We start from the raw sequence: 24,823 nt of genomic DNA on the forward strand, positions 1-24,823 counted from the left end.
AAGAGGACATGGATAAACTTCTTTCCCTTATGCCTGGCTTTTACTGTAATACGGGAATACCCTATTTTTTCATTCTGAAAAGGTGGAGGAGGCTCAGGAGAGAGAGAGAAGCAGGCTACAGCTGCTAACACCCTCCTTCACCCATGAAGGCCTGGTCTATATACAAAGTTTTATATCAGCTTAACCAAAGTGATTTCTAAAGCAAGCTAGTTAAATTAATGCTTCTTTGAGTATAGACTCTCTTACCTCAGTTTAACCCTAGCTTTACACGAGCAAGCTAAACCAGTTTTTAAATGAATGTAAGTGTGTCCACACAGAGGTTTGCATCAAAGTAACTGACCCAGTTTAATTAAACCAGTGCATGTCTGTGTGTAGGAAATCCCCATGTCTGTTACCTTGAGAGTCTGGTGGTTATACCACTCCCACTTCTTCAGGTTGCAAGGAGAAGGTCTCTAAAGTAATTTAAAGGAAGCAATACGGCAAGCTGAGCTCTAGAAACTACAGAGGGAAAGCAGGGCTAGATCATCCCTGAAACTCCCAGCCAGTGGCATTCGCTGTGAAAGGCTGAAAAGCTAAGGGTTCAAGGATTGGGGGGGGAGGGTCTAAGGCATGGGAAGAGGCCTACTTGGGCCAAGTAATTACGATGTTGGTCTGAAATATTTAATTTACAAAACTTGCCTACAATGTAGTCATTTGCTCCTTCCAAGTAGGCAAATATTATGTCTGTGGGAAATTATGAGGAGGACTCCCCTTACAAAATCACAAAGTTGATCACTAATAATATGAAGTAAATATCTTTCAAATATTGCCAGCAACATCTGTGCTAGTTTAACTACTGGTTCATGTTTCAGTCCTTTATGGAATATACTCATTTCAAGAGAGCAAAGAGTATGTCACCACATCCATAATGAAGATTGAACTTGTGGGATTTTCTGTGTGTGCTGCAGCTCAATTCCTTTCAGGCTTCTAACAACACCCTCCTACTTTTACTTTTTGCTTCATCTTAAGTTTCCAAAAGTCTGGATGCCTATACGTGTATATGATCTTACACTTATAATATTTAGTTTTGATGGAATGAAAGCAAGGCCAGACTGTGATCTCATTTATATAAGTGAAACTTCAGAGGAAAGCCACTTAATTCAATAAAGTTACTCTGAATTTACATCAGTGTAAACAAGATCAGGAGCTTAACTTTTACAAGTGACATAAATCTGAGAAGCATATAAGAAATTTGCTGCCTTCTCCAGAACAAAAATTAACTCTCTGGAAATTCATGGTAAAATAAAAGGTTTACGTATTGTTTACATTTTTAGATATCTTAAGAAATAATACACAGTAATGTTGAAGTTTCGATTCAAAGAATCCAATAGAAGACTACAGTAATTGGTGATCAAGTCAGTCTGATTAGGCGTGTCCATGCAGTGCTAAGAGATACAGGGCTTTGTGACATTTTTGTGAGTATTCGAATATTGAAACAGAGATTTACATGAATATATAGGACAAAGATGTACCATTTGTACTAGCAAATGCTGTTTTTTCTGATTGATAGGGGGAGGGGGGGAGATGTGAATTTGTCCACAAACAAATTTCACCATTTTTGCCACGTCTCCTGCACCCCAAGGAAAATAAAGGTGTGTGTGGGGGGGGTGGGGGCTTTGTGTAATGAAACAAATGAAATCTACCATACAGCAAAATCATGAATATATGACAAGTGGAAATTTTCCATTTTATGCAAATCACATTTCCACAAGGGAAAAAGTGACTTGTAACCATAAAAGAAAAAATTGAATGCAAGAATAGAACGGAAGTGTTCTGCTTTTCTTTTTGCCAGGGTTAAGAGTATTTCTAACTTCACGGGTACCATACCCAGTATGCTGAGCAAGTGCACTTCCTACAACTTTTGAAACACTTCCTCCTTGTCTTCTGTGTGCCTCATCATTCTATACTCTTGCAGAAACATCTTCACTGGCCACCAAACAGAGGCAAATGTTAACACTTTCACTTCCTCTGAAAGCATCAGCTTCTCCCTTTCTATCATTTCCATGCAAACTGAACAATGACAGCTCTTGTCTAGCTGTGCCAGCGCTAGAAACATCCAACCATATGGGTGTCAAGTACGGCATACTTCACCCTAAATCACCTCACCCTTGTTGATGTTGAAACTATTCCTCCGATATCAACGGGGTCAGTGCCCATCGTAGTAAAGAATGTGCAGGTTTATTAGGAGTCAATGTTACTCTCTATTAAGGAGTACTGGATTCTGTACCCTTCACATAAGCAAGAGAACAAAGGCTGATAGGGTGATGTGGAGCGGAATTTGACACGTCAAACACAGCAAGATATTTTAGGTAAACACAGCTTCTACCAATCACACAAACCAAGACTGACGTACAGATACAGATGTTTCCAGTGTTGGACCCAGAATATAAGAGAGAGAAGGTTGGTGCGGTAACATCTTTCATTGGACCAACTTCTACTGATGGAAGAGACAAGCTTTCAAGCTAAAAGGAGTTCCTCTTCTTACAGATTTAGAGACAGTTTCCATAGCAATAGTATCTATGCCTTCTCAAAACATTCAAGGTACTAATATAGTTAGAAATGCATTTAGAAATACTTTACTCATACATGGATTGATTATGCAAAGAGCTGAGCACTCCAGACATAATTAGAAAAGCTTGTGCTTAAATTTAAGCACAAGAGTAGTGGGAAAAATGGATTTACTCTAGAGCTATCAATTAATCACAGTTAATTCACACAATTAACTCAAAGCAAATTAACTATTAAATTAATGATTAATCACAGTTTTAATCACAGTTAATAATACCAATTTAAATTTATTATAAATATTTTGGATGTTTTACTACATTTTCCAATATATTGATTTAAACAATACAGAACACGAAGTCTACAGTGCTCACTTTATATTATTTTTATTACAAATATTTGCACTGTAAAAAATAGTATTTTTCAATTCACCTCCTATAAGTACTATAGTGCAATCTCTTTATTGTGAAAGTTCACTTACAAATGTAGAATTACTATTTTTTACATAACTGCACTCAAAAACAAAACAATGTAAAACTTTAGAGCCTACAAGTCCACTCAGTCCTACTTCTTGTTCAGTCAATCGCTAAGACAAACAAGTTTATTTACATTTACAGGAGATAATGTTGCCCACTTCTTATTTACGATATCACCTGAAAGTGAGAACAGGTGTTCGTGTGTCACTGTTGTAGCTGGCATTACAAGGTATGTATGTGCCAGATATGCTAAACATTCGTATGCCCCTTCATTCTTTGACTTGTAGATTGCACTCTCTTGTTTCTTTTTTACAGTGCAAATATTTATAATAAAAAATACAAAGTGTAGAGTGCTCATTTTGTATTCTGTGTTGTAATTGAAATAAAAATATCCAAAAATATGTATAATAAATTTAAATTGGTATTCCATTATTAACAGCGCAATAAAAAAATTTAATCGTGATTAGTCACAGTTTTAAACCATTTGACAGCCCTAGTTTACTCACATGCTTAAAGTTAAGTGTGTTCTTACGTGCTTTTCTGGATCTGGAAAAGAGTGCTCAGCCAGGGTTCAGGTCTTGACGTGGTTCCTCATGTCCATATGCCATCCACATGTCCCATGCCTTCTGCTTGCTAAGCTGTATCCTCTTCCTGCTGCTGCTATTGCAGGCACTCTGCCAACAACAGGGTGTGTCTATGCACAGCTCTTGGTTTTTCAGTCGCAGCAGTCAGGCTGTCTGCCATGCAGCTTTCCCTCTGCAACCTGCTGCCAGGTTGCTGTCTCTAGCCAGCTGCTTCTATTCACATAAACCACTGACTTTCTCTCCGAAACAGGTCAGGTCAAAATATTTTATCAAAATTGTTTTTGATGAAACAGTTTTTTTTGGATGAAAAGTTGACATTTTCCAAGGAAATTTGACAAAACGGGGGTAGGGAGGAGGGAAATTGTTCTCTTTAAAGATGTCGGTGGAATTATTTTTCCACAACTTACTCTACTCACAACCTAGATCCCCCTAAGACTCTTGAGGGTTACTACCCTTTCCTGTACGCTACATTAGTGAGACTGCTACTGTTTAAATGTTAGGCTAGGCAATACAGAATTCTCCTTTGGCTACATCCTTCTCCCTCCATCTTATTTAGATTTCAGGGAAGACACTGAGTAATGAGCTAGTGAGTTCCTTATGATATTCATGTATAATCTATTCCAGATATTGCAATATACATATATAATCTACTTCCCTTCATGGGCTGGAACCAAGACATCAGAGCTGATCATCCTTTAAACCCTTGAGAAACTTCAGATATGAATCCAAATTTGAATCAGAAATCTGCAACTCAGTCACTTTTCTCCAACTGAAATGCAGCCTTCCTGTTGTCATTTCTTCTACTTCCTGCTTGGATGAGTCAGGATTTTTGGTCTGCTTCTTATGATTGGAGACTTCACATTCTCTTCCAAATAATTTACTCTTTCAGAAAGAATTTCTGATATGATCTTGTATTGAGTAGTGTAATTCAGGAAGAGTGAGCAAAGGAGAGACAAAAAAGGCTATAGCAATGATAGATAGTGGACTATACTTGCTATGAATGGAATTTGCATCATGCTATTGGAAAACTATATAAAAGTCACACAGATATTACCCTGAATAATACTGTGATACCAGTATTGTCAAGGATGAAAGTTGATCATTCTAGTTTACATTTCTAATAGTTTTGCTGGAAAAGTGGAACTGGAAGACACCAGTGAACGGGTCTGACCCTTTTCTAACCAACTATCCTAAATATAAAATGGATACTGCAAGAGATCTCAGAGAACATTTTGGGTTTGAAATAACTAGAGATAATCAAAGTATTGTCCTTGCACTGATGAATTTCACTGGGTTTTTTTTTTTCACTTAGAAACGCCTGCATTAACCTTGTATTGATTATAAGACTAGAGAGTCAGTGGTATTACAGGGTCAGCAGTGAAGCTATATGCAAAAGATCCAATTGTAACAATTATATCCTCTGAATATTTTATGCAGTTCCGATAAAATTTGTTCATGCTTTAAAGACCTGCAGCATACTAGATAAAATAACTTAATTATCTAATAGTGCATCCTTTTGTGAGACATTCCATTAGCTGATTGCACACATTTAATTGTGTTTAAACTCAGGTCACTTTGCCTTCCCATCCACCTTTCTCTGGTAAAAGTAAATACAGTATGTCCTTTATAGCAAGCCACATATTAATCCCTATACAATCATTGTACACAAGGATTGCTTTCAAAAATCTTGATAATATGAATGTTTTATGAATGCATTAAAAGATGGACAAGCACTCTAAGTCTTCTTGAAAGATACTGCTTTGGCTGTCCTCCTACACTGAACTCTGAATGTTTCATTAGCTCCCAGCATTTGGAAAATGTAATGAAGAAGCTGTTTATTTTATAACCTGTCACCAGAATAAAGCAACCTCAACAGAATTCCACTGTATTAACCCAAATAAGCAATTCCAGATATGGCTTTGTACCTATGATTTATAGGACAACATAAGAAACTGTAGTCACTCAGGGCTAGTAGATGATCAACTGTCTGTGGCCACAAAAGGGAGTAAGGGTAACTAAGGCACTTCCTGACTCTGTTACATGTCCTTCCTATACCATAGGCACAGGAGGGGAAGTGGTCTCCAGAGAATCATTACTTCCCCCCATCTTGTGTACATAGGTGGGTGGGAGAGGAGAGGAAAAAATGGTACAGAGAGTAGAGGAGAACCTTGGTTTGCCCCTCGCATGCCAGCGCTATATCAGTGCAGAAGGCACTGTGCCAGGGTTAGGTCCGGTGCAGTTTAGTTCCTCCCTGGAGCAGGCAAGCAAACTTGGAGACAGATTGCAACTCCAAGTCATAGTCTGATTCAAAAGCTGCTCTCAGGGCAACATAACTAGACACTGCCACTTTTTCAGAATAGATCATAATGGGATAACCTAGCCCTCATTCTAATAGGACTAGTTTTATGATGCTGGGAGTCTCTGCAAGGTTATTCTTGGGAAAGAACTCTACAGATCTCCTCAATCTCTTTCTCCCCTTCATACTTTACCTAAAATTATCATTAATAATAATAAGAAATGCTTAGAAGGCACGGACTTGGCTCATGGTGTACCAATCAATGTGACAGACCCTATAAGCCAAGGTAAAATTAGGGACTGTCTGAAAAGTGGTAGGTAACCTGAAAAATACAATTTTCTCTTGACAGTGGCATTTATGAGTCCCAAAGAGTTCTCCCTAAATTCTAACATTTATTTTGGTTCTATTTATGTAATAATGCTATTCATTTATAATAACATATCAATTAAATGGTTAACTATAAACCATGCCTCTTAGCCACTGTCACTACAGCTCCATTGCTGAAGAAGGGTTTCCCGCAGCAGTAGATACTCATGGAATCTTTTTGGTAACAATAGATGTAATTGGCCAGTACGTTCTGCTACAAGGTTAAGCGTGCCACTGTTCTGCCTGTCCCAGGTCTTCTCACAGATCACGGTAATCTAAGAATCTCTGCAACAGTGGGCTAGTCACCAGGGGAGATTTTCTAGAATAATGAATAAATAGTTACCATGGATTCTGGTATCGATGAGTTATCTCATCTTCAGCAGCCTGACGGAATTCTCCAGTCTGTCAAAGAGAAACAAAACATGTTGTTTTGGCAGCATGTTGACAAGGAGAATTGATATTATATTTGTCTGCCCCTCTCCAATCAGAGTGGGAGTGGGGAGAGAGTCCATGAACAGATCTGAAAGCCAAGGAAGGGTACTATGGTTCTACATCTTGAAATGTGAAAGCAACCTGGGTGCAGCATTCTGAACCCCTTAAAATTTAGAGAGGAAGAATTTAGAAAGACAATAAAACTGAAATTGTAAGGCTATATTTCTACAATGTCTCAGGCAATGGAACAAGGGACTTAAGAGTTAAGCAATGTCTGGTACATCTAAGGGTCCTGTATGGGGATGGTAAAATTGAAAAGATCAAAAAAGTTCACAACAGGCTACAAATCAGAGAGCATGTGGTCAAAAAGGGGGCAGGGCAGCAGATGGCAGTATGTGGAAGTCAAAGAGAAATCCAGGGCAAAAGGAAACCGCTGGTCTACAGGAAGTAATATTTTTTAAACTTAAATTGGCTCAGCAAGATAGTCTCACACGCTACTTGTACATGTATCTTGATGGGGGAAGCAACAATAGAGCATAAGGTGTGCATTTTTCAGCAACACGCTTACCTGGAATACCACATCCTATTTTCCCCACTCTACTCTTACCCATTTTTGCTTCTCCCCATCTCTCTCCAGTTGGACCTTAGATGCACCATGTCTATTAACAAAACTGAGGGTAGAAATTAAAATAGGAAAGCCAATCTAAGCGTTTCTCATTTGAATTCCTGTAATGCTGCTTATCGAAGGGCAGAACTTGGTGCATTGCAAACAATTCTGCTACAAATCTCTGAATCAAAACTTCAGTTATTTCTATGAAATTCAAGCATCATATGATGCCTTCATTGTTCTCTTTAGCTTTTCTAAGTCATATTCATCTTTGCCAACAGTTGCAGGTGTTATGCAGTCCAACACTGAAAATGCCAGTCATTGCTAAAGCAGCAACCAGTTTGCCACATAATTACTTCCTTGCTCTAGTCTGCTGTCCATGTTATTTTGTTTTGAGAAGGTTCTTTGTTTAATCCACCATCATTAAGTAGTGATGGAACTATAGTCCCATAATTCAAAATGTACCTTGTTTTCATTTCATGCTTTTACCAGCTCACACCCTGCAGCTTGCCTCCTCTCTTGCTGTTGCCTTTCCTGTCCTATTCCCTCTCGCCAGCCTCACTTCTGTCTCCGTTTCTCTCAGGAGTTGTAATGAAAAACCAGCACTTACCTTGTGGCCCCTCTCTGCTTCTGCAGAATTTAAGCTTATGATTAAAAAAATAAAGTTACATTTCTATCCCTTATGGCTGCAAAGAAAACATCTTCTAAAGGTGAACCCATGCTGTGCTGTATTAGTGAGTCTGCAGATACAGCAATGACAGCTTTAAGGGCAAACTGTATTTCCCTCACAGAGAGTACGTCTGCACTGCAATAAAAAACCTGCTGCACTGAGTCTCAGAGCCCAAGTCATCAATGTGGGCCCACAGGGCTCGAGCTGCAGGGCTAAAAACTGCAATGTAGACATTCGGGCTGGATCATGGGCTCTGAGAACCTCCCCCCTCACAGGATTTCTGAGCCCGGGGGTCCAGCCTGAGCCTAAATGTCCACACTGCAATATTTAGCCCCACAGCCCTAGCTCTGAGGGAGCCCAGGCCAGCTGTGGCCATGTCACAAGTCTTTTATTGAACTGTGGATGTATCCAGAGGCTCTGAATCAGCAATGTATATGAGCCCATTATGCATGAGAGGAGTTGCACGGAAATCCGTGCTTAAAGTTAGGCCCATGCATTTATGTACCCTGCTGAATTGGCTCCATAAAGCCCAAGTATTCAGGCTATAAGTGAAGTGTGAGGGGATGAGAAGCAAAAACCACAACAAAATCCTTGTGTGGTGCAGGCAGTTACTCCAGGCTATGGATCAGCATAGCAGCTATAGTTTCCTTCCTGCTTCCCTCCTCCCCCCCTCATCCATCCACCAGCCCCCACATATGCCACTTGTTAAGACCACTGGGTTCATGTAACTGCAGATCCAGCATCCACTGTCCAGCCTGCTCTCCATGCCACCCTCTTTGCTGGCTTGTTCAGGAGCCACTAAATGCAAACATAGGGCACACAGGTCCTCAAAATTTTATAAGGAAGCTCCCTGAGCCGGCACATTCCATCCCAGTTTTCCTATACAAATGTCTTTGAGACAGGGGACACAGCAACAAGGAATGGACTGTAGTCTTGGGGAAGCAGTCTGGGGTTTATAAACAACAGCCATCCTGCAGACCCTGGCTTTATGGCCCATCACCAGGGTTCAGTGAACAGAAAGGGCTGGAACTCCTCACACCAGCAAGGGATCAGGCTAGCTCTTGGTTGTCCTCACTAGTGTTTCTCAAAGCAGCAGAAGAGCAGGGCTGGCTGGGAAATGTAATTCCTTATGATAGCCATAATTATTCCTATTTTGTAAGGCACCATGGGAAATATGGTCAGTACATAAACAGTATCCTTGCTAAAATTTGGGGGAAGAGACCTGGAGAGAGACAGGCTTTTTTTATGGTCTCTCCTGGAAGACATGAACAGTTAATTCTACAGACCTAGTTTTGGGGGAGCAGTAGCAGCAAATATTAATATTATGGTACTACCCAAAAGCCCCAGTTGGGACAGGGCCCCATTGTGGTGGGTAATGTGTAAACAGAAAAGAGAATCCTTTTCCTGAAGGGTTTATAATCTATGGCCCTAGATTGCTGGTTTTTCCTTTATTTGGGTTTGGGGTGTGCTTAGACCAGGTTAAGGCATGTGATATGTGTCTTACTTAGATAAGCAGCTTTTGGTACAAGTGACTTATAAGTATTTGGTGCCTAGACACCATAGTGACGGGCACACAAGTAATGTCTATAAAGAGGTATTGTTAGCTCATGGGTGGGATCTTGCAAGGGTTGATTGCCACTGGTAGCTTTTCTCCAGTGAGGGGCCTCCACTGATGGAATTTGCTCCCCTTGGAGCTCTGCCAGAACCAGAGTTTGTCAAGCTTCAGGGTCTGACACAAAGCCCTTTAAAAATGGTTTGTATGAGTTCTTATTTTTGTTCGGTTTTGGTTATTTTGTATTAACAGTTAGTCTAGTAAGACACTGATGATAGTAATGCAAGGGGCAATTAGGTTGCCATTACTTGCTGCTAACTTATCAATAGGGCCCTACCAAATTCATGGTCCATTTTGGTCAATTTCACGGTCATAGGATTTAAAAACTCGTAAATTTCATGATTTTAGCTATTTAAATCTGAAATTTCATGGTGTTGTAATTGTAGCGGTCCTGACCCAAGGAGTTGTGCAGGGTCGCAAGGTTATTGTAGAGGGGGCTGTAGTACTGCTACCATTACTTCTGTGCTGCTGCTGGTGTCAGCAGAGCCTTCAGAGCTGGGCAGCTGGAGAGCGGCGGCTGCTGGCCAGGAGCCCATCTCTGAAGGCAGAGCCATCAACAGCAGCACCGGAAAAGTAAGGATGGCAGGGTATGCTATTGCCACCCTTACTTCTTTGCTGCTGCCTGCAGATCTGGGCCCTTAGTCAGCAGCTGTAACTCTCGGCCACCCAGCTCTGAAGGCAGCGCAGAAGTAAGGGTAGCAATCCCGCGACCCTCCTAAAATGACCTTGTGACCCCCCTGCAACTCCTTTTTGGTCAGAACCCCCAATGTGAGAAATGCTGGTCTCCCCCCCATGAAATCTGTATAGTATAGGATAAAAGCACACCAAAAACCAGATTTCACGATCCGTGATACATTTTTCAAGGCTGTGAATTTGGTAGGGCCTTACTTATCAAACTTGTTTTTAAGTTTATATTTATTTATTTTATAGGCCTAGTTGCTATGGCAACAGGAATTCATAGAAAACAAAATAAACCAGAATAAAATTAAAAAGACAGATGGCAAAGCAGAATCATTCTGAATAGTAATACAAACAAAGGAACTAGCTGTTTCACTTAAATCAGGTAATCCAGAAGTAACTCCACTGAAGTCAATTGTGTTTACATAGGTGTACATGAAAAGAAAATAAGGCTCAATATCCACAAATATCACCAACCATCAAACTGGAGAATGGTCAAGTTCTTTCTGTTTCTTCCCCTCTATTCCTGCTGGGAGCCAAACTTTAAAAATGGGGAAACCAGATATGGAAGGAGAGAGAAAAGGGGTCATGCAGAATGTCTAGCATGGGGGATATTGCGGGAAATTGTAGGGAGTCCCTGAAATAGAGGGGGATGGGTGGGTGGCACACAGGGAGCTTGTGAGGTGGAATGCAAGGAACTTATGGTGGGTGCAATGAGCTCAGCCTACATAGGCTACAAAGTGTGTGACCCCCTAGTTCATGAGGTTTGTAAAGCAAAATGAACTAAAATACTTCATGGCCAAGAAGATGAAATTTTAGGGCTGAACTCAACACTCAGTTGCATTGAAGTAAATCCACAATAATGAAGCTACTGCAAATTTAACCTGGTATAACTGAGACCAGAATTTGGCAGTAGACTTCGCCCTAAAGGATCAGCAGCAACTTGAAATAGCAATATGGTCATTTAGAAGTAATATATCTTTTTTCTATATAGTGAGCACATTTATCTGATGCAGGGATGGCAACAGGAATATGGGTTCAGAGACTCTTACATACAATGTCAACAATTGTTCAGAACACAATATGTTTGTATTTTCAGAAATGTTAGGGTGCTAACACTGGCAGAAATGTTGTGAGTCAGACATTACCACTTTGTACAACAGATCTGAAAATATGTTTGTTAAGGTTCCTTCCCCACTCTGAATTCTAGGGTACAGATGTGGGGACCTGCATGAAAGACCCCCTAAGCTTATTCTTACCAGCTTAGTTAAAAACTTCCCCAAGGTACAAACTTTGCCTTGTCCTTGAACAGTATGCTGCCACCACCAAGCGTTTTAAACAAAGAACAGGGAAAGAGCCGACTTGGAGACGTCTTCCCCCAAAACATCCCTCCAAGCCCTACACCCCCTTTCCTGGGGAAGGCTTGATAATAATCCTCACCAAATTGGTACGGTGAACACAGACCCAAATCCTTGGCTCTTAAGAACAATGAAAAATCAATCAGGTTCTTAAAATAAGGATTTTAACTAAAGAAAAGGTAAAAGAATCACCTCTGTAAAATCAGGATGGTAAATACCTTACAGGGTAATCAGATTCAAAACATAGAGAATCCCTCTAGGCAAAACCTTAAGTTACAAAAAGACACAAAAACAGGAATATACATTCCATTTAGCACAGCTTATTTTACCAGCCATTAAACAAAAGAAACTCTAATGCATTTTCTAGCTAGATTACTTACTAACTTAACAGGAGTTGGAAGGCTTGCATTTCTGATCTGTTCCCAGCAAAAGCATCACACAGACAGATACAACCCTTTGTTCCCCCCCCCCTTCAGATTTGAAAGTATCTTGTCCCCTCATTGGTCATTTTGGGTCAGGTGCTAGCAAGGTTACCTTAGCTTCTTAACCCTTTACTGGTGAAAGGGTCTTGCCTCTGGCCAGCTGGGATTTTATAGCACTGTATATAGAAAGGTGGTTACCCTTCCCTTTTTATTTATGACGTTTATCTAAAAGAGCTTGAAGTTTTATATTCCTGGTTAGTATATCTGATTTAACTACAATCTTCTATGAAACAAGAGAGGATAAATAATATTTAAGTGAAATTAAAACTCATAGCCACTGAGCTGTCTGATTCTAGTAAAGGTGCTTTTAAAAGATACTTTTATAACTTTGTAGCAAAGTCCAAAGATGCTCTTTTTAATTTTAATTTGTATTGACAGCAACATCTGCAGATTAGAAATGTGGGAGCTGAAATTATTTGAAGACTGTCAGGCATTTGAGAGAGACCTGGACTCCATGTGTGTTATTGATTCTATAAGGGGAAAGCAGTTCAAAACCATTTTCGGTTCCAGAAGAAGCTGACTTAGAAGTATCAAGTAAAATAGGAAAACTGTTAAAAGAAAAACAGCTGTGTATTGATATCTAAGGTAAAATATTCATCCTATTAATGGCTATCTGATAAAGGAATACACTGGTTACACTGTTAGGCTAAATTTAGCAGCCTCTTTGTCACAGACAGGAAATGAAGCAGTGAAGGAGGGCAGGGTGCAACTGCTCAGCTCAACTCTGGTTTCCACTAAAATCTGAAGAGTTCACCCCACATAGATCCTTCACGACAAGAGAGCAGAGGTGATATGCCAGGATGGGGTGTGAACTTTGCATTTTATGCATCCGTTTCCTGTCCCAGATGATTTAGGTCTCCTCCTCCTGTTATTGTAGGTTGAATTGAGTGGTTGCACATGATGCTGTACCCAAAAGAGATACAGCTACTCCTGCTTCTGTAGGGCAATGCTGCCAGGAAGGCTCCTATGCCCAAATAATTCAGGATCCTAAATAAAGAGATTCCTTAGTTTCTACATACTGGCACCCAGTACTAAGAATGAAGAGAATTAGGTTCCACATTATTATTTAATTTCCGCCTATTTTTGAGTGGCAACCACCACCATCACCCATTCATGAGTCCATACCAGCGTATACATTGGTGTGTGTGTGTGTGTGTGTGTGTGTGTATTTATAAACACACCCATTTATGCTTTCACAAAGCTTTTTCTCATACCAGACTCATTTGAGCAGGATATATTGTTTGAACAAAGAAGTATGAGACATTAATCAATGCCAGTATTCTTCCTAGGAATGTACACCTGCTCAGATTTTGCAGCGAAGCAATCAATGAAGGTTCAGACTTTGACCTAGAAAGGGCATTGTTTTGCAAGAGTGCCCAAATTATGCCCTTAGGGCCAAATGTAGCTTTCAGAGTCCTCAAATGCCTTTTAGTTCCCTGCGTCAAAGCTATGAAGGAACAACCTATGGAAACTAAAGTTTTAACAGTTTAGAGCCCAAGTCTGCTGTTCTTCTCTAATAGTTCCCGAAATGCCCTGGGCTTTTTCTTTTCCACTGCTGGTAAACTCAAACAGAAACAGTTCCTACCCATCCACCAAGGAAAATAATCTGTTATGTTTTCAGCTGCAGCTATTTGTTGTGCTACTGTGCATATTCCTGTGCTACTGTGCAGAGGGGATAAAGGTTGGAGGGCCACTTTTCCTCCTTGTCGTCCTCTGGGTGGGAAAGAGCTGAACCAGGACAGCTGCCCCCTTCCTGCTTTTCTTCACAGGATGTTGGAAGAAGGACCAGGCCAGGCTCCTCCATCCTTTGTTTCTGTTACTTTTCACAATGATGACAACTGGGGAGAGGAAATTGCATCCAATGGAGGAGTGGGAAAACACAGGGCCCCAAGAGTGGGGTAAGAATTCATATACTGCACACCGAACTGATAATCTGGGGTTTTTAAACTATGTTCATTGACTTTTTTTAGGAGTGCAGCTATGTAATGTGCGAACACTATAGGACATATGTAAGCTATGTCTTAGCAATACAAAAAAGCTCTTTCAGGGCAGGAACAGTGTCGTATATGTTTGTACAGCACCTAGCATGATAGTGCTCCGACCTGACTGGGGCCTCAGGCATAACTGGTCAGATCTATTCAATAAAAACACGCAGTTTTGGCATCTGTATATAAAAACTAAAGATTTTTGCAAAAATTTAACACTTTCCTGCCATCCTTACATATGTCAAGAGTCCCAGTAATGACTTCAACTGGGACTACAGGTGTAAGCAAAGGTTGCAGATTCAGTGCCCAGACTGGAGGTAGACAAGCTCCAGAGTGTCTTGAGATTCTATTCTCTACTTCTGCTCCCCAAGAGGCTGAGCACCACAAAAGCATTAACAGAGTTCTCAGAGGTAGTGAGCACATACTAGACCTGTGCAACCTGGCAGGATTCTGTTCACAGATGAGTTCAGAAACTCATGCCTACAGTTCTTTTTACGGTATTTGGAAGTGGGCCATCACCTGGAGGTTTACCTTAAAGCTCAAGTTCAAACTCAAACCCTTAAGTGAACCTTGCAACCCTTAAGGGAACCTTCCATCCTAAAGTTAGTTCCTCCCAGCTGTTCCAGTCACTTCCTCCTTCCACACTTCTGGGTGTCAGTTTCCCAGCAAGGTGTTAAAACTCACCCCACATCCATCAAGGCCAAGATTTTCAAAAATGGGTGTCTAAAGCTAACATCAGTGGGAGGTGCTGTGCATACTGCATTATCTAAAATCAGGCTGTTTGTTTAGGCATCTACATGGACTTGAGAGTCTAACTTCAGGAACCCATTTCTGAAAATGTTTCCCCAAGCTTTCATGAGCATGGGTTGATGTTTGCAAACACATGGGCTCAATTGCTTTAAGATGTTAATAGATTGCACAGCTCTAGTGCACATGTCTTCATTACACAACACAACTTTCCCATTTGATTTGTTTCATGAAAGCTAAGATTTATGAATGCTTCGTATAATTTCAAGTACCACCACTTTAATACATTTGTTGTAATAATGTTGATTGTACATGATCTTAAAAAATGGTGCCTTTTTTATCAAATAAATGTGTTCCATCTTGTTCTCTGATTAACCACTGCACTACAAACACACAGCATAAAATTACAAAACAAGACACTCTTTAATGTCTTCTAGATGGCATCAGATAAAATTCTGGAGAAATGTAGGAGTAGTTACCTTAATCTGCATGCCAGTGAGCAGATTTCCTCTGTTGAGATAACTAAATTCTGTTACTCCCCAGCCAATTTGTCCAGGGTAGGAACGTTTGTGGGGCAATATAGAAGTCGTCCAGGGGGCAGTACGCCACAAGTACTCAAGGTCACTCGTGGCCCCTTGTGCTGGAGTGGTTGCTCCGATGTAACGAGGATACTCAGGGAGCTTTGTTCTGTAATCACGAATAGCATCTGGGCCTTAGAAAAAAAAGATTAAAAATTGGCTATATAAAACTGAAGGGTTACATTTCTTACTATTTCAGTATGTGTTGTTCCATCCTTTATTTTCTCAGTTACTTTAATGCAACAACTTTTAAAGACCCGTTTCTCTGCACAAGAGTAGTTCACGCTCATTTTGTCTATGTCAGATACGTTAAGGACCATTATAAAGAGGAAAGTGATCAATTGTACTCCATGTCCACTGAAGGTAGGACAACAGAAATGGGCTTAAGCTACAAGGGCAGCTAAGCTCTGGAATAGGCTTCCAAAGGAGGCTATGGAATCTCCATCTTTGGAAGTTTTTAAGAACAGGTTGGACAAACTCCTGTCAGGGATGGTCTAGCTTTACATGGACCCGCCTCAATGCAAGGGGCTGGACTAGATGACTTCTCAAGATCCCTTCCAGTCCTACATTTCTATGATTCTATCTTGGTTACAGCATGCTCCCAGGTGGGAAAAAAGCTTTTGAATGGGCACTACTTTTTTATGCTCCTAAAGCACTGACTCTTGAAAAAGAGGCCACAAGGGGAAGCAAAGTAAACCATCATTCTCTGACAGGAAGCAGGATTTTATTGTTCTTGGCTTAGAATTAGGGCCTGCCCAACAAGATGATTCCTTGAGCCCTTCCAAAAACCAGTAGAGCTGCAGCTGTAAGTGTTATAGTTTGGGCCCCAAAGGCCAGCACTGGGCATCTTCGGGAGTTGGCCAGGAATAACTTATAAATATTAGGAAAAGTTACTGTGGCAAAGCTTCTAGCTTGATGAGCAGGGACTAGAACAGTGGACTGTGAGTGAGGAGGTGCGATTTCTATTCCTGGTTTGGCCACTAAATCTCTGCCTGATCTTGAGCAAGTCACTTTCCTCAGGTTCCCCACGTGTAAAGTAGGAATAATGATGTTTACACACCTTGGTGCAGTACTTCTAAGTCTATGGATGAAAATAACTATATAATGATTTTGTATTATTACATTTAGAAGAATATCCTTGCAACAAAGAGAGGTAGAAACTTACCTGATACAAAATTAAAGCTGACATTAGTACTGATATTCGAAGAAATCCCAAACACTGAGGAGTCCTGACAGAAAGTTCTAAAGGCCATCCTGGCAGAAATCCCAAACACTTGATCCTGACAGGTTCTAAAGGCTGGTTCTGCCCTAATAGCTAATCCTTAAGGGTATGTCTATACTGCAAATAAAAGGTGTATTCTTAACTCGGGTTAGCTAACTCAGTTAAAAGAGCAGTGAAGACACAGCAACTCGGGTTATAATTTGAGTTAACAGCCCTAGTTCAATCCCCACCTGCCCTATATGCTTTAAGTTGAGCAGCTAACCCAAGTTAAAAGCAGAGTTGCCATGTCTTCACTGCTATTTTAACCCAAGTTAGTTTATGTAGGTTAGCTAGCTTCAGAACACACCTTTTTTTCACAGTATAGACTTACCTTAAGTCACAACTACAGTACGTTGATGACAGCTTCCCAAAACTGGTTGTATTAATAGCTCCTTTACATCGTTATATTGTGAAGGAAAGGTGTGTTGCCATTTCCATCATAAACCTCTATTATCAGGGACTTAAACTTTGACATAACAATTTATTCAGACAAAACTAAAGCAAACTCTAAGCCCAGGAGAAAATATTTGCTTTATGTGTTTGGGGGGGGAAAGGTAGCAGATTGTTTTTAAGTTGTAATCATTGCAATGGGGTGTACAGGTCTTTTGGGCCCCAAAGGGAAGTTGTCTCAGCCATGACACTCACCACCCCAATATTTCCACAAGGAGGAACCCCAATGACCCAAGTGGAAAAGCAACGCCACTGGAAAAGCAACAGGTCTTGTCTATGCTTGAAAGGGTTTGCCAGTGGAGCTATTACTGGCAAAACTTTTCTAGGGGAGATGCAGCTTACATCAGGAAAAGAGTTATCTTGCTGCTATAGCCTACACCAGTTCCCTGAACTGAGTAAGCTATACCAGAAAAAAGGCCTTTTTGTGCCAGCATAACTGCAACTTCCATATGAGGAGGGATTAATAAAACTGGGACTTTTCAGCTTAAAAAAGAGACGACTAAGGGGGGATATGATAGAGGTCTATAAAATCATGACTGGTGTGGAGAAAGTAAATAAGGACGTGTTATTTACTCCTTCTCCATAACAAGAACTAGGGGTCACCAAATTAAATTAATAGGCAGCAGGTTTAAAACTAACAAAAGGAAGTATTTGTTCACACACCGTACAGTCAACCTGTGGAACTCTTTGCCAGAGAATGTTGTGAAGGCCAAGACTCTAACAGGGTTCAAAAAAGAACTAGATAAGTTGACGGAGGATAGGTTCATCAATGACTATTAGCCAGGATGGGCAGGGATGCAAAACCAGGCTTGGAAGTGTCCCTAGTCCCTGTTTGCCAGAAGCTGAGAACACACAACAGGAGATGGATCATTTGATGATTAGCTGTTCTGTTCATTCCCTCTGAAGTACCTGGCATTGGCCACTGTCATAAGACAGGATACTGGGCTAGATGGACCATTGGTCTGACCCAGTATGGCCGTTCTTATGTTCATCTACACTAGGGCTCTTGTAAGCATAGCTATGTTGGTCACAGTGTGGGGGGGTGGGGTGGGGGAGAATCACACCCTAACTCACACGGCTATGTTGGGTAAACTTTTAAGTGTAGGCACAATTGGAACTTTTCAGGAATAGCTATTCTGCCTTAAATTCAAACCCTACCTTAATGTGAATGAACTTTCAAGTGTATTCAAACCCTCACTACTACTTCCCTCACGTAAGAGATACATTTCCAAACTTCAGATCCTGGTCAGATCTAGTAGGCTCCTGAGACGCATATATGCTGAAGAAACCACCACGTTGGGAGACACAGTGGGAACACTCTAACCAGCGAAGTGTCAGCTGTGACTTCTTCCCTTCAGGTTTAGGGATGATTATTCCTAATGTAATGGACTAGGGCACTGCCAATTTAAAACCTTCCAGTGTTAATGGAAAGGAGTAAAAAGAGAGATGCTAGAAAAATTAAGGAAAATTAAAGTAAAACTGGAGATACTTTCTGATACCAAGGTGAATCATTCCAACATTGATTCTGCTATGCCTGCGAATACTAGGCAATAATCACCTCCTCAGAAAAGAATACCATTATTACCATCTGGTTGGATATAAAGGAATTAATTCCCTTCTTCCCATCACTTTAGCCATGTGAGCACAATAAAATAGACATTGACACCTCTGGCTTGGAGCATCAATGTTGAGTTAAGTTTTTCGTTTTGCATTTCTCAGCTCTGCCAATTACTTTATTACCTCATTGTACATTTCAACTACACAAAATAATCTTCACTAATCACACATGTTGATCTGCTATCCAGATTTAATTTAAAAGAAATCAGCGTCTTTAAATAATCTGTAGAAATATAGTTGGTATACATTGTACATCACTGGTGTCCTAATGCCTGCTAGTGTGTGATTAACTCCTTGTAAAAAATGTCTTTTATATACAAAGAGTAAAGCTTGTATGTTCAATCTTTCCTTTTAGAGTAAAGAAAACAACAAAGAAGGAAGGAACAATTATAAACTCTCCATGAGTGAGAAAGCAGGTGGAATATGTGTCACTCTGTAAGACCCTCCATCTTGAATCTTGAGGGATTGTACCATACTGTCCCAGCTGCAGTCATTTGAATAGGTTTCCCCTTGTTGTAGAAGAGAGGCAGCCCTTAGCAGGGTGTTCTGTGTGACAGCTCAAAGTCTCTGGGACATGCTCTCTACCTGGATCCAAAATAGCTGGAATGTGGTCACCTCTTGAGAATGTTGCAGAACTCTTCTGTTTGATTAGGTTTTTGGAGAGGGCTGAGGGTAGGTTCCCAGAATGATGAGGTGGGGGGGGGGGAATAAAGGGGGGGATTTTTGTAGAGATTGGCAGAGCTCCTTTTTGAATAATTACTTTAATGCAGCTGGGGATTTGTTTTTTGTTGTTGTTTTGTTATAATATGAATTATTGTTATAATTGTTATAATTATTAATCATGGTGCCTCGAGCTTTGTATAAGCATTGTTTTATTTAAATATAAATAAATAATTAAATAATCCCTCAGACAAACTGTGCTTAAAAATGCAGTGAACAGCTTCATAGCTAAATACACCACAATCATTTAAATGCATTATGCCCTGTAGGAGAATTACGTTGCCCTTCCCAACAAAGTTCAATCTAGCAGCAAAACAATAACTCCAAAATTACTACAACTTTATCATTTGAAGCTGGCAATGGGACTACTCACAGTACAGGAAGTTAAGTATGTGCATAAGTCTTTACAGGATGAGGGCCAAAGTCATCATCCCAGTTGGATGGTGACTGTCTTTAGCCTGGCCTGATATATGGTATAGATCAAATCCTGCGAGTTGCTTAAGGGCTTGTTTACGTGTGGATTTGTTCCTGATTCACTCCATATGTGGACACACTTATTTCAGTTCATACATGGCGTTATTCAGGAATAGCTGTTGCACTTTAAATTCATACCCTACCTTATGAAAAACACTTTCAAGGGTAAAAAGAAAAGGAGTACTTGTGGCACCTTAGAGACTAACCGATTTATCTGAGCATAAGCTTTCATGAGCTACAGCTCACTTCATCGGATTAAATTGGTTAGTCTCTAAGGTGCCACAAGTACTCCTTTTCTTTTTGCGAATACAGACTAACACGGCTGTTACTCTGAAAACTTTCAAGGGTAGACAAATGTCTAGTGTGCACAGCAACACTTGTGGACTTCAGTAAGAGTTGAGGATACTTGGCACTTTGCAGGAGGTGCTTAACACCTCAGAAAATTGGGCCCTGTGGCCAGCTGTAGCAAACCAATGATAAAACTGCCCACTGCTTATTCTTTCCTACAATTGATAAGCCAGTCCTCAGAGCTGCATCACTTTTTGAAGATTAATTAGGGATACTGTAAACTGAGAAATACTGAAAAGTAAATTTCTGTTTGAAATTGTACTATAATCAGATATGACTCCAAAATGTGGATGTGTAGCTTAGTTGAGTTTGGTAATCACATTTTATCTCTTCAATGGTGTCTCAAAAGCTAAAAGTAAATTTATCACAAACTTATGCATACACTTGTCCACTTAAAAAAAAAATCTCCTTTTGAAAGGCACCAGACTGACAAATATGTAAACACAACTCCTCTAGGTACAACACAGGCATCAATAAAGCCAGTCTCTCCAGTTTGCTGGACTCAAACCTGTAAGTTACAGCTATCCAGTGCCCCATAATGAATGTAGGGGGTGGAATCTAAATTTCCTGACAATGTAAGTATTATAGCTTAACTTCCTAAGCTAACCTTTGCAAGGATTCTGGGATGTTCTCAAAGCTACTGTGTGCCTGGAGCTGCACTACAATGACATTTAACTGTTTTTATTTGCTTGAGCTTTTTTTCTAAACCTGACTCTCGGAGAACCTTTTGAGCCAGAGGCTGGAGCAAAACAAGAGAAATGGAGAAACAGAAGCTAACTTTATTTTTGATCCAACAGTCAGTCAGTGCACTGCACAACAAAGGCTGAAGTGATATAGCAAAGGAGTCATGTTTAGGTCAGCTTTATCATACAGTTGTTCTGGTTTATCTTCTTTAGTTTCCTGACAAGACAGGTTCTGAGACCATATGATGGCTACCTTTGACCTTAGGATCATCAATCATGTCAGGAGGCATAACACTTGCACATTAGAATTCCCACAACATAGCTTTGGAGGTGTGGGAGTAAGCCAACATAGTGGCAGGAGACTTTGTTAACTAAAATTGGGAGGAACAAATTTACAGGCGGTATTGCAGAAATAAATTCACTGTCTTACTATTTTAAGGTGAATTATTTTTAAGGATAATCATATAATCTTTAAACCATTGGAAACTGAACACCAGTCAAAAATTGAGCTAAAATATTAGGGGTGGGATTAACAAGGGAAATTTAGGAACCTAGCTGCCATTTTAGGCATCTAAGTCCAACACTTAGACCTATGTCTACACTTAACATGCTACAGCAGCACAGCTGCAGTGCTTCAAGGTAGAAACTCACTACAGTGATTGGAGGAGTTCTCCTATCACTGTAGTTAATCCACCTCCCTAGGAGGCGATAGCTAAGTCAATGGAAGAATTCTTCCATCAACCTAGCACTGTCTACACTGGGGGTTAGGTCAGCATAGCTGTCTCTCAGGGGTGTGGATTTTCATGCCCCTGAGAGATGTAGCTATGTTGATGTTAGTTTCCATTGTAGACCAGTCCTTAGGAACCACTGGCATTCATAAAGTCACCTCTCAGCTGTCATCAAATCGTCTAGGCACCTAAATTCCTTGGGCACCAAAGTTTATAACAGTTAAAGTCCCCAAGGCATCTAAATTTCAGTGGCTGAGCAAATGAATATAAGAACGGCCATAATGGGTGAGAGCAATGATCCATCTAGCCCAGTACCCTGTCTTCCATCAGTGGCCAATACCAGATGCTTCAGAGGAAATGAACAAAACAGGGCAATTATCCAGTCATCCATCCCCTGTCATCCAGTCCCAGCTTCTAGCAGTCAGACATTTAGGGACACCCAGAGCATAGGTTGTGTCCCTGACCATCTTGCTAATAGCCATTGATGGACCTATCCTCCATGAACTTATCTAATTCCTGTTTGAACCCAGTTATAGTTTTTGCCTTCACAACATCCCCTGGCAATGAGTTCCATACAAAGACTGTTAGTTCCTTAAGTTACTTTTAAACCTGCTTCCTATTAATTTCATCGGGTGAGCCCTAGTTCTTGCATTATGTGAAGGGGTAAATAATATTTCCTTATTCATGTTTTTTCCATACTATTCCTGATTTTATAGACCACTATCATATCCCCCTTTACCCTTCTATTTTCTAAACTGAACAGTCCCAGTCTTTTTAATCTCTCCTGGAATGGAAGTTGTTCCCTACCACTAATTATTTGTCTTGCCCTTCTCTGTACCTTTTCCAATTTTAATATAACTTTTTTGAAATGGGGTGACCAGAACTCCATGCAGTACTCAAGGTGTGGGCATACTATGGATTTATATAGTGGCATTATGATTTGTCCTTTTTTATTATCTTCCCCTTTCTCAATGGCTCCTAACATCCTGTTAGCTTTTTTGACTGCTAATGCACGTTGAACAGATGTTTTCAGAGACCTCTCCACAATGACTCCAAGATCTTTCTTGAGGATAACAGCTAATTTAGAACCCATCGGTTTTGTATGTATAATTGGGATTATATGCAGTGGAGGCTTGTTGGTCGTAGGATATTAGAGAGACACGGTCAATGAGGTCATATATTTTATTGGCCCAACTTCTGTTGATGAGAGAGACAAGCTTTCGAGCTCACAAAGAGCTCTTCTTCAGGTCTGCAAAACTAACTCAGAGTGTTACAGCTAAATAAAAGGTGGAACAGATTCAATGGTCCCTTGAAATATGTGTTAACTACTTATGCTAAACAATCTGTTCCACTTTGTATTTAACTCGGACACTGTGACTTAGTTTCCTAGAAAGATATTACCTCACCCACTTTGTCTCCTAATTGGAATTATGTTTTCCAATGTGCATTACGTTGCATTTATCAACATTCTATTTCATCTGCCATTTTGTTGCCCAGTCACCCAATTTTGTGAGATCCCTTTGTAACTCTTCACAGTCATCTTTGAATTTAACTGTCTTGAGTAATTTTGTATCATCTGCAAACTTTGCCTCCTCACTATTTACCCCCTTTTCCAGATCATTTAGGAATATGTTGAAAAGCACTGGTCCCAGTACAGCTCCTTGGAAGTCCCTGCTATTTACCACTTTCTATTGTGAAAACCGACCATTTATTCCTACCCTTTGTTTCCTGTCTTTTAACCAGTTACTAATCCATGAAAGGACCTTCCCACTTATTCCACAACTACTGACTTTGCTTAGGAGCTACTGGTGTGGAACCTTGACAGAGGCTTTCTGAATGTCCAAGTATACTATGTCCATGGGATCACCCTCGTCCACATGCTTGTGAACAAAAAATTCAAAGAATTCTAATAGCTGCCAAAGTCCTGACACTGACCAGCAGCTCGGCTCCTAACTTACACATAAGACCCAGTTGGATTATTTTCCCTTTCTATGGGGTCCAATAAGTGCTTAGAGCATGTCTAAATCCTCACAGAACATCCAGAGAGGAGGAGGGGGTGATACATTTCACCGTCTTACAGCCTTTATTCCAGTAGTTAGGGCACTCACTCAGAATGTGGGAGACCCAAGTTCAATTCCCTTCTCTGTCTGATGTGGAACAGATATTTTAATTGAAGACTCCCACTTCCCAGAGGAGTGCTCTAAGCCACTGGGCTATAAGGTATTGTGGGACAGGTCTTCCTTAAGCTCTCCTTGTGAAGCTGTTCCACTAAGTATAAATAATTAAACAGTAATTGAGCCAGAGAGAACATTAGAATGACTCTGTAACCCAGTGGTTAGAACACTCAGCTGGGACATGACAGCCAGGTTTTGGTCCTCCTGCTCCAATGAATATTTAATTATTTACACACAGGAGAGGGTTCATGGCTGTGAATCATGAGTGGAGATAGGTGCCTCACCTAACTCAGGACTGTGAATTCCACGAGGTGGCAGGGTGCCTAACTGTTAGGCACATTGACGCTCAGTGTTGCAGAGTATAAGTCCTCTTTGTGAATACTATACTAGAAAACTAAAATTTAGAGGTTAATTCTTTTTATACTAAGAGTTGCAGAATGCATATGAAAATTATGCTAACCTTGAACTGATACTGTAGGTTGTAAACCTGTATAACACAGTTACCAGCCATAGCAGCCAGCAAGTTATCATGTGAAATGTATTGCTTGCTTTACTTGCACTTCATTGCTCTGTGTCACTAAAAGCAAACACTGCATTTTTAGTTGAACCAAGGCTGTGATTAAGTTGCCTTTCACTCTTTAAAAATAACCTTGGCTATTACTCTTGTGTTGAAATTGCCTGACAGTGATCAAACATTTACAACAGTACAGTGATACTGCCTGCATCAAACAAAGATGTTGCAACTTTATTGAATTAAAGGTGGCCAGGATGAAGAGTCAAGATCACTTTCCAATTAAAAAAAAACAAAACAAGGAGTACTTGTGGCACCTTAGAGACTAACAAATTTATTTGGGCATAAGTTTTCCTGGGAGAGTGGATTAGGGCCTGATCCAGCACCCATTGAACTCAGTGGGACTCTTTCTACTGATTTCAATAGCAAAGGATCAAGGATT

The 24,823-nt window shown here is 40.4% G+C and overlaps 1 protein-coding gene across 1 annotated transcript in view; it reads right to left on the reverse strand.

The window, feature by feature from the left end:
* SPMIP2 (sperm microtubule inner protein 2) overlaps positions 1–24,823 on the reverse strand; it is a 58,902-nt gene that overhangs the window by 31,963 nt on the left and 2,116 nt on the right. Inside the window, exons 2-3 of the mRNA XM_074951083.1 lie at positions 15,317–15,549; positions 6,610–6,668 (exon numbers count right to left, since the gene is read on the reverse strand). Of these exons, the coding sequence (XP_074807184.1) occupies positions 6,610–6,668; positions 15,317–15,549 (292 nt within the window). The remainder of the gene's footprint in view (positions 1–6,609; positions 6,669–15,316; positions 15,550–24,823) is intronic.

The sequence above is a fragment of the Natator depressus genome, chromosome 4 (assembly GCF_965152275.1).
Source record: "Natator depressus isolate rNatDep1 chromosome 4, rNatDep2.hap1, whole genome shotgun sequence".
NCBI lineage: Eukaryota > Metazoa > Chordata > Testudines > Cheloniidae > Natator > Natator depressus.